General features: G+C 41.7%; 1 protein-coding gene across 16 annotated transcripts in view; it reads left to right on the top strand.

Moving 5' to 3' along the window:
- The window catches only part of cacna1g (calcium channel, voltage-dependent, T type, alpha 1G subunit), a 243457-nt gene that overhangs the window by 186914 nt on the left and 43044 nt on the right, over positions 1 to 13499 (top strand). For 12 of the 16 annotated variants that reach the window (XM_051417967.1, XM_051417966.1, XM_051417960.1 and 9 more), the window contains 5 exons: positions 2087 to 2271; positions 9962 to 10088; positions 11474 to 11599; positions 11731 to 11820; positions 12046 to 12238. In XM_051417967.1, the coding sequence (XP_051273927.1) occupies positions 2087 to 2271; positions 9962 to 10088; positions 11474 to 11599; positions 11731 to 11820; positions 12046 to 12238 (721 nt within the window). Of the gene's footprint in view, positions 1 to 2086; positions 2272 to 9961; positions 10089 to 11473; positions 11600 to 11730; positions 11821 to 12045; positions 12260 to 13499 lie in introns of all 16 variants that reach the window. The other 4 variants (XM_051417968.1, XM_051417974.1, XM_051417963.1 and 1 more) reach the window with 1 other exon arrangement.

The following is a 13499-nucleotide window of genomic DNA, read 5'->3' as shown; positions in this document are numbered from 1 at the left end:
AAAGTTAAGTTCTAAGTTTTCCAGTAGTGGAAAGTAACCAAGTACATCTACTGTACCTGAGTACAATTTTCATGTACTTCTGTCCCACTACATTTCAGAGGGAAATATATGATTTTTACTCTACTACATTTATGTAACAGCTGATGTTACTTTCAGAGAAAGATTTAAAGATAAGAAAAAACATGATCAGTTTACATAATACACTGAAAAGTTTAAACCAGTGGTTCCTGACCTTTTTGGCTTGTGACATTTCACAAAAAATCAAAGATTAGATAAAAGTCCAAAGAAACATGCGCAGCAGAACTTTGTATATTTCTTCTTTCCTGCCCCGTTGATGGATGCATCCTGTGAGCCTTTGAAGGGGGGGGGCAAACCTCTAGTTTGGGAACCACTGGACAAAATTAAAACCAACCACAGCTAAACTACAGCTAAACCAGCTACAACAGTAAATGCTGCAAAATTAATACAACAGTATTAATAATAATGTAATCACAATATATCAGTCACATGGAGTACTTTTGATGCTTTAGGTAGGACATTTTGCTGCCCCCATTTAAAGATTTTCCTACTCGACTAGTAGTCGTTAGATAAAGCCAATAGTTGACTAGTCGACACACCTTTATGTATATTAATTAAATTATTTAAATATACAGATTTTAACAGTCGCCTGTTAAAAAAGCGGTAATGAACCTGAATGTGTCAGAACAACCAGCAAGGAGATGGAACATTTACTTAATTTTCAACATGGTATAACATCGCATAAGTCTCATCATTCAAAACACGCAACAAATAACTTCACAAAAACAAATAGTCGCAGACTTAGATACGATGGAGGTATAATGCTAACAGCTTCTTACAAATTAACTCACTTCAAACTCGCTCCTCTTCCTCTGTCTCATTCCTTTCATGTCCCTGCCTGAACCCACCGTGTCTTCTTCCCTAGAGTCAGAGTCCTGGTCGGAGCCGCTGTAAATCAGCTGGCCTCCATTGAGGCTGTGAGCCACTGGTTCCTCCACTCCTGCATTAGTAGTGTTTAAACCCCCCCTTTCTTATGAGATACTAGTGCGAATACAGCTAATACAGTTAGCATATGCAACAGCGTACTGGTAAGTGACACCCTGTGTTCCACAAGAAAAGGTCCGTCTTTCAACAATCCCCTAATTCTTTCGTCCCGGTAAGAAGGCGCAGCTACCGGATGGATTTTAATGTTGTTTTTGTTATTCTGCTACCGACAGTTATCCGATGGCTGTTACATTATTTACTATAACATAGATGACTTTGAAATTAGTGCCATAAAATAATAATGTATGGAAAATGGAAATACTCTGGTAAAGTGTTATTAACTCAAACTTTTAAGCATAACAATGAAGTACTTGAAGAGTCAGTCGAGGCTGTCAGGACTCTCTCAGTGACCTTTCTCTGTTGATAAGTTTTGATCAGCCTCTTTGATGGTTCCCCTGCCACATTATTCATATACAGTATGTACTGTTATGCATTGATTAGCATCGACTAATGTAAATCTATCCATCCCCCGCTCTCCCTTACTCTCTCATCTTTTCAGTTACATTAGGTGTTTAGAAATGCATGAAAGCAAAAATAGTCGTCCTGCACTGATTTAATAAGTTTGAGGTAAAAAGCACAAAGCCAGCCAGTCTCTATTATTTTCTGGAATGCAAATTGCTTTATGGGCAGAATAAATGATGAGTGGAACCTATGGAATTAGAAATTAGGTTTGGAAAGCGCTTGCAGCTTTTATGATCTTCGCTGCCAAGTTCTGAGTAAACAATCGCTCTGCAAAGTCAATAAGCTGTGCATACAGGACGTTAAGCATCAACTCCTAACAAATACAGAAGATGGCTTCATAACAAACAAATCTGCAAACACGCACACAAAAAATTAGATATTGAATTACTGATTCTTGTATCATTTTATACCACTCACATTTGGAGTTAATATTACATTTTAAATGTATCCCAACAAGATCGGCACCACAGCAGTTTTACCCATTGTGTCGTCTGCTCAGTACACTAACTGCACTCTGATATATGTTCATGTACCATGCCTCTGTGTCCTTATATGTGTCCAGATTGTAGCTCTGGGCTGGTGTTTCGGGGAGAAGGCCTACCTGAAGAGCAGCTGGAACGTTCTGGATGGGATGTTGGTGACGATTTCTGTCATCGACATTCTCGTGTTTCTCATCTCCAACTCTGGTACCAAGATCCTGGGAATGCTCAGAGTTCTGAGGCTGCTGAGGACCCTGAGGCCACTACGGTAAGTGTCTCTCCCAGGGACTGCCGAAATGTGTGGACAAACAAAACACGCTGAGAAGAAAGACAACCACCCCTGAAACTGTTGATAGGAATCATAAAATAAAGTCTTGGGTACAAACCCAATCTTATAGGTTTAAACCTCTCCATTTCCCAGTGTCAGAGGATGATAAAAGCTCCTGGTGTGGATGTATTGTTTTAATAAGGAGGTGGAAACAAACAGAGCTTTCTCTCAGCTCTGACATGTACCACCTTTGGGAACTTTTGGGAGATGTGTGTGTATTTTTGTATGTGCAGGCATTTATTTTAGTGTGCATTCATGCGTGTGATATTGTCAGCGTGTACACAGTCGCTCAGTTATGTTTATTTGAGCGGAAATAAGGCGGAAATCACCAATTTGGAGGCTGTGTTTTTACTTACATCTCCAAATATGTGTGTGTTTGTGTGTGTGACAGAGACGATGAACAATGTGTGTCTTTTTGTTTTTACGCATGCGCACTTCTTTAGTTTTAGCCTCAGTGTATGTGTGTTTGCATGTGTACCATTTGCATGCGTGTGGCTTCATGCTCGACTTGGCTAACAGCCACATGCTCGGTGTTTCATCTCGTGAAGGTGAGCTCTCAAGTTTTTGCCCTCCCTTGAATATTTATCACAGTTCGCAGGAAAAGCAGGAAAATCAAATATTAATTTTCATTCTGCCAAATTTTCCTAATAAACACCACTGATCTTTTCTGTCATTCTGTTTTAACTTTTACCTTTAACATAAAAGTGAAATCTTGTGCTAAGACTTATTTCGCTCTCCCTGCCTTCAAAAAGTATTACTTTCTTTATTGAGTTCATACTGTTATACTTAGGGAAGTGTACTTAGTAGGTAGTGATTTTGTACTGTATAATTTGACACTATGTTTGGGTATATTTGTAAGGACACTCTTTGTTTTTCTATGTACATTCTTCTACGGAAGCCCTGAGAGGCTGAGTCTGATCTAAATTGTTTTCTCTCTTGTGTTTATCACTTCCAAAAAGGTGAGAAAAAGGGGTTTTGCCAGGATAATATAAGTTTTTTTCATCTGTGAACAGATATTGTTTAATTTCTACTCCTACTGTACATGCGATATGAAGCCAAAGCTCACGATTTATGTGTTCACAACGTACGGTCCGATCCGTAAGCCACGACCTGAGTGCTCACACTGTTCGTGTGACATCAAACGAAACCCAGCTGAGATTCGGTCAGACTCCAAAATTAATCGGCAATGACAATACATTTCTAGCCAAAAGAAAGACATGACAGTAATGTTACATGACTTGCTAACAAACAATATACATACTTTGTGTTTAGAGTGCATGGAGAAATTCCAAGAAACCTAGAAAAAAAACATGAATGCTTTTAGTCCTATTTAGAAACAGGGGTAGTGGTGCACTTCAGCCTCTTGTGGCAAAAGTGAGTATTACAACAATAAGAACCTTTTTCCACCTGCCAAAACTTGTAATTTCACCAGTTTTCACAAAAATAAGGAAAATTATTGTGGCACAACCATTTTTCACCTGTTCTGAAGTCATAAACATAAGAGATAAAAACTTGAATCAGACTTTTTTAAATTTTTCTCAGGGCTTCCGTATATTTCTGTCACACAGCAGGCAAATCAATAGATTAGTTGGACCAGAGTGAAATGATGCAGAGGTTGTGTTTTATCCACTATGTGCTATGCTGACCTATGCTCAAGAATACTATAACAGAGTTTTATAACAAGCAGCAATCAATGAGGAGTGGTGGTTTTTACAGTCTTAGCAAGACAGGTAGTCTACACATTTGTGTGCATAGTTTGATACGTGTGTTAAGGATGATTCCAGTTTATTAATATTGGGTCTCATTCACTTAATTTGGGCCAAATTCACAAATTTAAATCTGTATGGCTGCGTTTCATTAGTCGTTCAACATGCCCTCGTTCACTTGCCCTCGGCACTTGCCATCGGGGGAATCCCCGCCGCCATCATAAGTGTCGTTCCAATTGTCTGGAAAACTGAAGTGAACTTGGTGAGATGGACCCTTGGAGGGCTGAGGGAGCGAGTGAACAACGATGGTCACTCCGAGGTGGATATCACCCACAATGCATTGCAGTTTACGTCATTGCCGCTATAACGCCGAGTAAGGGCAAGTGCGTTTCATTTAAATCCCCCGCTCCCCCCCGCCCACTTTCCCTCTGCGCTCCAAGTGGCCTCCGTGCGACGTATGCTGTTACGTCATACCAAGGGCTGAGAGGAAGTGAACGAGGGGAAGTGGAACTACTAATGAAACGCAGCCTATATGTCACTGTATGTACTCAAATTAATCCTTTTTGTGTAAGTTGACATGAGGATTGCTGTGGCACTGAAAACTGAGAAAGAGAGTAGAAACGATAATAACTTCTCTCCTATAAATGAACATAGACTCTCAGCTCCTGCAAGTAAGTGCTAGGACACAGCGTACTTCAACATACTTCAGAATTTGGTTTGGTGCCACTGGTTGTCAAACGAGGGCCTTTCTAATTAGATCTGGTGCAGCGGTGACAAAGTGAGCACTTAAAAAGGGTACCTGACTCTAACTGCTGCTGAATCTTCTGTCTCTAAGTCATTCTGCTGTTTGCCCTCCCTTATTTAATCCCCAGAGGGCATTGCGGCTGAGGCTGTATTAATGTCGAGTACGGAAGGGTTTTAAAGTCAGATTAGAAAATATGTAGCAATTATGGGAGGAAATTGGACAAATTTTAAGTTTGGGGAGAAATATTCTCGGGAGCAAAGGGCAACCACTTCTCGAGGGAGGGATATCTTCAGTTTGAGAAAAATTAAAAATGGCAGAGAGAAAAAGTGAAGGAGAAACAGGAGAGGGCGTAAAAAGAAAGAGGAAAAAGCTGAGCTTGGTGGCTTGGCTCTCTCATCCCCTGTGGCTGCAGATGGAGTTACGAGAAAGTAATACTATAAAATCATTTTTAAGGTAGTTATTAACTTTCAATCCAAAAGGAGGAGCACAGCATTAAAGGATATAGCCTATTAAACTATTAGTGTGCTGCTGTTGGTGTACTGCATGGCTTGGTGATAGGGTACTGCATGTACTTTAAACTCTGAGATAATTCAGTCTGGTCAACACAGAGTGGAATTATTATTTCCGTTTAAGTAGTGAACAAAGAACTGTTTGGGAACACAGCATTTGTGGAGTTGGAGTTGGCACTGCAGTGCTTCTGCAAAACTTAATAACATAAACCAAATCTATTTATTAAAATAATAAATGTTTGTTAGTTACCTATTTTGACCAGATGTATTAGGCTGGTGACTAGTTGTTGCATCTAAAACTGCCTCTGAAAAAAAGTGGTATAGAAATATACAATACACTTTTAAAATGGTCACTTATTTAAGTAGTAGCCAGTTTGAAACTTTGTGGGAAGTAGGCCAAGAGAGCTACCGAGCTAGACCAGTGAGCACAGAATCCTAAACTCAAATACCCCGTACATTGGCTCTAAAAATCTATAGTCAGGTTGAAATGCCCTGTGGACTACAGCCAGACTGTAAATAGCCTATGAATTTCTCCATTTGTACCATTTAAACAAAATACTGCATTAAAGATTCTACACAGGTTTCAAAATGGTGATTATAATGCATTTGCAATTGTAAACAGAAGCCAAAAACTAACTTAATCAAAATCAGACTTTTTAACTACTCACAACTCAGTTGCATTGTTTAAAATATGTCACTCAAGGAAGAGCCCCGTGAAGTAATTCGTCCAATCAGCATAGCCATTATTGACTGCATAACTGTGAAGTTTGGAAACAGAAGTAAGAGGCCATTAAATATCACAGTCTCTACAAAACTAGATTGTTGATGCCTTACATCACAATCTCAATCAATCTATAGCCTATTTATTTTAGTTTCACTTCTTCATGATGAATACAAAAATGGCTTGATAAGATATTGAGGCCTAAAGGGAGGTACAGCCTCAGTCTCTGTCTCTCACCCTCAACTGGTAAGGTTTGCCAGGTTCTGTTTTCTGCTGTCGTCTGTGAGGGACCACTCCTATTTGCCAACATTTAGACTTGCTAAGAAAGAAACCGGCTTCAGAACCGACCTGTCCACGTCTCGCAGTATAGTATCACTAGATTATTGCCAATACACAGCTCAAGATGACGTTTTGTGACTATCAAAACATGAAAACAGACCTATATTAGTATAAGCTCTGCTCCTGATTTATAAAGTCAGTAAACAAAACAGAAAGTTGGTAACCTAAATTTTATTCATTCTTCATCATTAGTGGAATTCATTACTAATCAACTGCCCAAATAGTTTAATTCTGGCTAATAGTCTAATTTCTGTGTAAACAGATCAAGTTAAACCCAAGCTTCTTAAGAAAACATAACTAAACTAACTGTTTGTTAGATGTAGATAAAGACATGCATATTTACTGGCTACATAATAAGTCAGTAATTTCCCTAAGAATATATTCCTCTGACATTTTCATGAGTAAAAGCTCAGAGCTATAAAGTTAAAAAAAAGTTTTCTTCCTAAATTCTCCAAAATGATGTCTGTCAAACATACCACACCAGGCAGACACAGCTTTGTCACCCATAGTGCTTCTGTGTGAGTTTCCATATCAGCTTGTTGTCACTCCAGTCTGATTGCGGCAGACTCGCTCTCACCGGCTGTTTGCATTAAATATGAGCTTGCCTGTGTTTCCCCCTCTGGCAGTGCAGGGCACGTGGGGGTTCACACAGGCAGCAGCATCATCATATTCTTGAGTCGCTTGCTACATGTGTGTGTGTACTATCGCAGCAAGGCTGGTGACTTTGTGTGTGTGAATGTGTTTGTGTGCTCGTTTCTCATTAGAGATATTAATGACTGGCATTACATTGCACAAGGGAGCGTCCACAGGGGTGGACGAGCATGTGTGTTCGTCCGTGTGCCTGACAGAATGATGCATCAGCTTTGTTTAACAGGACACACACACACACACACACACACACACACATCTCTGCGGCCATTCATCAAGCCCACAACCTGAGCTGAGGGCCGGCCTCGGGGAAGCCCAGGAGTTAGTACCCTGTGTCACCCAATGGCACTTTTATGTCAGCACAACACCACCTACACCTCATCGACAATTCAAGCTGCAGCCCAGAAACCCCAACCCCTCCACACCACAGGGGTGTATCCATTAATTGTACCTGCCACACAGCAGAATGATCTTAACAGCTTTGTGGGGTCGCGGCTGGCCAACAGGTCTGTTTATTGACAATTCCCCTCCTGTGGTTGACCCCTGTCGGCACAGCCTTTGAGCTCATCCGTCACTTGACGGTGATGTAATTATCCCAAGGCTTCCATTGGGTAGTTTATGTGCTTTCTCACAATGTGCGTACGCTTTTTTGACCCTCACGCCTTGTGTGTGACAGCGCTGACGTTGGCCAATTAACTCAGCTCATAATTACCATTCTTCAAGACGTTTATATTGTGTTTGTGCGGCGCCTGAATTCATCAGCTTACAGTTTACATTAGCATTTCACTCACTTTTGCCAACGGGCACAAGAACAGCGAGTGGTATAGTTTGACAGCTGAAGTGGAAGGACAGCTGTAGGTTGAAAGAGAGGAGAGCGGGAAAGAAGTTTTACGCAGCCAGGAACAAAGTTTAGACCAAAAAAAGCGATAAAATAGCAGCTGCCTCATTTTTTATTCCCTCTATACCCCTGCAACTCGCCAGCCCTCCTCTCCTCCCTCTATTCCCTATTTCTATCTCCTCACGTCTCTTAATTACACCCAGTGTTTGCACTGTGGGAACATGCCTGCCACTTATTGCCTTGCTTGTTGTTCTTTTTCCTAAGCATGAGGGATATGCTGGTGGTGGAGAGAGAGACTGGTGGTGCATGTGTGCAGGTGCTGTGCATCCTTCTTGCTCCTTTGTGTAGCACACAAAACAAGGACACGCTGTGAACGGCTATGAAATTATGCAGAGTGCTAGATTAGAAGAAGCGAGAGCTAACTTTTCTCTCCCTCTGGCTCCCTCCATCCAGCTCCTCCTCATCCTTTTTTTTAACTTCGTGTCATATGCAAATAGACTTTGTGGAGAGAGGAGCCCATCGCAGTGTGTGTCCTTCACGTACCGCATCATCAGAGTGTATTGACTCATAATAAGAAGCTCGTCTCTACTCCGTTCCCCTCCTTAATAAGCCTTTTCACTTGTCGGAGTGGAGCTCAAAAGGAGAACATGATGTAAAGAGATAGAGAGGTTGGCTTGGGGTTTTCATATGCAAAGCAGCAATGTGTGGAAACATCTTTTTTTGAAGGTAATGTGGGATCTGAGGGACTGAGCCGGGTAGCGGCTGTAAACAGTGCTTTCTCTGCCCTTGATGAGATCTGAAAACTCACTGACTTCTCCAACAAGTTGCATATTTTTCTTTCTTTCTTGCTTCACTTTTATGATGTTTTTTTCTCAAGCTAGTTTTTCTTCATCCCCTCACATTTTAACTCTCGAAAGTCTTTAGAGAGCAGGGCACATATGCTGGTAAAATATGCAAGCACAACACCAATGGTAATCTATTGAACGGCTGGTCAAACATTCACTAGCCATTTGGCCACTGGACAAAAACATTCTCACCCTGACGCGCACCAATGAAAGGATGGCAAGTTTGCCCATATCTAGGGAGAAAAATTCAAATGAGCAAATAATTGAGCCTTTAAAAACATCTGACCCTTGCAGTGTTTTCTGTGTCATAATAAATAGAGAGGTAAACACCTCTCCAGACAAACAGACTGAAAGTGGACTGAAGATCTGTGCCCTATGTTCTCAAACCTGAAAGCAGACACATGCAGATGTAGCTCTTGAACAATAGTACTCTCTATAGGTCAGCAGTGGTACTACACCCCATTTTCAATAGAACATTAAGAGGGGCAGTGAGGTGAAGTGATGACGTGTAGCCTCTCTGATCAGGGCTATCGATCAGTGGCCTTGTTCAGCCCTGGCCTTTTATTTTCTCATGTCGTCTCATAATGCGTTATTGACTCTTTCTTTACTCAACTGGGAAAACATACAAAACATACAGAGACACGACAAGACTAAAAGACAAAGGCAGAAGAGACTGTCACCTTTGCCTGTAAAATATCGTTTTCCTCTTTTAGGCCTTTTCATGTTTCCTGTGTGAAAGCCTAGGCAGACAAGTGTGTGTGCGCATTGGCAGGTGTGTGTATGTGTGTTTGTGTTTTACCCCGTCGGAGAAGCTCAGCTGCAGTGCGGTGCTGGGTGCCATGCTGGCACTAATTAAACATCCTCATCAGTCCATTGGCTTAATTAGATGTGTCTGTTTCCTTGACTGCAGAATTGAAAGGAAGCAGAAAGAGGTGTGAAAGAGAGAAAAAGAAAGAAAAGCAGGAACAGATGAAAGTGATTTTGTCTTTAAGCCAACAAGTGTTTTTGGTTTGAAAAGTTCTGAAATGTGTGCAAATGAGGAAAAAGTTTCTGACTGTGGTAAAAGAAATAAGAAAAAAGAAAGGGTTTATTTGTGTGTGTGTGTGTGTGTGTGTGTGTGCAGACAGGGTGAGGGCCTAGGGGTGCGTGGGGGTTGTGGGTTGGAACGCTGCGGGCAACCCTGCTCCATCTGGTATGAGCTGTACTGTTAGTGACCTGCACAAACATACACACTCAAACACACATTACACTAATATCCTATTATTACGCTGTGTTCCAGTGTGATCAGCAGAGCTCCGGGGCTGAAGCTGGTGGTAGAGACCCTGATGTCATCGCTGAAGCCTATCGGCAACATCGTGGTCATCTGCTGCGCCTTCTTCATTATCTTTGGCATCTTGGGAGTACAGGTGAGAAAGGAAGGGTGAGGAGAAGGGATGGAGAAAATAATGAGAAAACAAAGAGGCAGTGAGACCGCAGTCTAGCCGGCCGTGGCACAGAAACATTACCCTCCTCCTACCACGCTGCAACAGTTTGACATGTGACAAATATTCCCACAATTATTCACTGTCCCCTGTCCCATCTTGTTTGTACATACATCACAGATTCTTTGCAGAAAAATAGCTTTTCCATGCACTCTCCATGTTATAACTCACACTCTAGGACACTTAAGTATGCTTATCTGGTCACAATAAGGATTTCATGGCTAACAGCCCAAGGACTAATCTCGACCAATGAGCTCTTTGCCCTTGGTGCAGTTCAGGCTCCTGTCTATCTAGCATGCTTATGTCCATAAACCATCTGTGCACAAAAGTAGTGTCATGAAGGGTTAATGGCTATGACGATACCATGAGGCAGTAATTGGAAGCTGTCACACGTTAAAAGGCATCCATGGAATTCTCTGCACAGTCCATAACCTCCGGTGTTGGAAATGTTGCTAATACAAGTGTGGCCATTCAGCAACCCACAATTTCTTGTGATATATGTTATACCAATTAGCCACTGCTGTATTTTGTACTGATCCAGCTACTGTCTAAATCTAACATTTTATAACCTGAAACCAGGGTGCTCACACAGCCTGACGGGACAGTTTGCCAAGTCTTGTTCTGGACGAAAGATACCTTTAACTTATTATTTGTGTCTGATATCTTTTTAAAAAGCTTAAGGGGTCAGAGAGTATAAAAAGTATAAAAAAAACACATTACAGGAATAGTTAGACATTTCGGGCACATATGCTTATTTTGCCGAGAGTTAGATGAGAAGATCGATACCAAACTCAGGCCTATACAGTAAATATACAGCTACAGCCAGCAGCCAGTTAGCTTAGCTTAACTCAAAGAAAACCAGCTAATGTGACTCTGTTAGGACGTTAAACGCTTCTGGAAAAGTGTTTCTGCTGTTTTTCCACCCTGTTGAGGAGACACCTCCCTGTCGTCATGAACAGTGCTACCTCTCAGCACTGTTGAGTGGAACTTCAACTGCAGGCGTGAACTTCTAGCTGGTCTCACTGCAGCCAAAAGACGGCGGTCTGCCGCTGGAAACCAACACACTCTTTATTAATAAAAGAATGTCATACAGAGATGTCGCCCAACTAGAGCTCTACAATTAAAAGCAACAACAACAAAAAAACAACTGGATAATATGGATTGTTGAGTAGAGTTACTGGACAAAGATCTTGACTCTTCTGCAAATATACAACATATGAAATATATACATATTTCATTGTATGTATGTAAATGCTTTCCCTCAGCATTAATCATTTAAATAAAGGGCATGTCGGTGTTTTTCTCCCCAGCTCTTCAAGGGGAAGTTCTTTGCTTGTCAAGGAGAAGATGTCAGTAACATTTTCAACAAGACGGACTGTTGGCAGGCAGGCTACAAATGGGCTAGACACAAGTACAACTTTGACAACCTGGGACAGGTGAGGCTTCAGAAATGCTTCCCGATCAATAAATACATAAATGTTTTGTGGAACTGCTTCAATATTAAGTTTTTGTAATCCCTATAGTGTAGTATTTCTGTTTTACCCCTTCTTCTCTTACTCTGTCTCAGGCTTTGATGTCTCTGTTTGTTCTGGCATCAAAAGATGGCTGGGTGGATATTATGTATAACGGACTAGATGCTGTAGGAGTTGACAAACAGGTAAATACATTCAAACATATGCACATATTTCTACACAGAAACCCACATGTACACACATGTAAAATATGTCCAGAGCACATATCATTTGGCTATAGCTAAGGGAAAATCATTTGTGGCCATTCACGCAAAAATATGTACTAATAATATCTGTTAGCAGTCATTTATGAGCGCATGCACACAGTTGAAGAAGGCTTCTGCTGTAAACGTATTCTGTGTCTGTTTCAGCCGATAACAAACTACAACCCGTGGATGCTGCTGTACTTCATCTCTTTCCTGCTGATTGTGGCCTTCTTCGTGCTCAACATGTTCGTGGGCGTGGTGGTGGAGAACTTCCACAAGTGCCGGCGCCACCAGGAGGCCGAAGAGGCCAAGCGCAGGGAGGAGAAGAGACTGAAACGCTTGGAGAAAAAGAGACGGAGTAAGGAGAAGGAGCTGGCTGGTCGGTAGTCTTTCCACATCTTTCTGAGTCCTGCTTGATTTGAGCCTGAGCCTTTTTTTAATTTTTTTTTTTGCTTTTTGCTTTTTGATTTGGTTTGGCCGAATCCGGAAGAACGCAATTAGTGAGCTAGTACCAACTACAGTTGCTACTCTGCGATAGAACCCTCCCTTTTTCCTTTCCTTGTAGGCCCTCAGGCTAGTTTTTGTTGCAGTCCGGTGGTCACCTATTCTGGCTCTGCAGACTCTGGACTGTGGAGGCTCTTCTTCAACCCCAGCATTAAATTGATCAAGCTGGATGTTAAGAAAAGCTTCCATAATCGACCAGTTTGCAGAGCTAGCAAACAGCTGACCGCTGGTATTAGCAACCCTCCCCCACCTTTCCCTTCTCCCTTACCTTGCCTGGTCTACCGTAGACGCCGTGCTTGGGATGGCCCCTTGGAGCATGCCCAGTGAGTGCTGACAGACGGGGCTTGCATGGTGGTGGTATACAGAGCTAGAGGGAGGGGGAGTTTTTGATCATTTAATCGCCCTAAACAAGACGACCCCCCTCCCTTCCCCTCTTCTGCATGTGGTGTAGTACAGCCGCAGGGGCAGGGATAGACACAAATCTGGAAGAAAAGTAGTTAGTTTTTACCGTAGCTTTGGGTGAGATTTGTAGGAGTTAGCTGATTCCCTGCCTGTTCCCCCTCCCCTCCGGCTGTATAGGAGTTGGTTACAAACTGCTTGGTTTGGTTTTTATTCTTTCCACTGCCTCCTTCTCGTAAAAACACAAGCCCTAGCATCTGCTAGTGTTATACTTTTTGTGAATTTTGTGCCTATTTAAATCCAAAAGGCAATTTCTTTTTAAATTTCTACAAGGAGCAGTGGACACCATTGGTTTCTTAAAGCTGAAAAAAAAATCCCTCTGCCGTCGATATGACATGATAATTTTCATTTGACTATAGGAATGTTTCCGTCCAAGTCTTGAGAAATACAGATTGAAATTGATCTTCCTTTTTCAGGAGGCGTCTGCCAAGGGTATCTGACCAATCGAGAACTTCTCCCAGACCGCCGCACACTCAGTCTGAACACATGTACACTTTATATCTCGAGAGGGGTGTCCCTTCTTCTCGAATTCACACAAAACCTTTCATATTTCTACATTCAGTTTCCCTGGTTTTGTTTTTTTCTTATCTCACTTTTGGTTGGAAAGTTTTTTTCTGGCTTAGTATTTTTTGCCAGGAAACCTTTTTTCATACAGA

This window comes from Dicentrarchus labrax, unplaced genomic scaffold, assembly GCF_905237075.1.
Source record: "Dicentrarchus labrax unplaced genomic scaffold, dlabrax2021, whole genome shotgun sequence".
In the NCBI taxonomy this organism is placed as follows: domain Eukaryota; kingdom Metazoa; phylum Chordata; class Actinopteri; family Moronidae; genus Dicentrarchus; species Dicentrarchus labrax.
The sequence above is the reverse complement of the archived record's forward strand: the minus strand, read 5'-3'. Positions and strand labels throughout refer to the sequence as shown.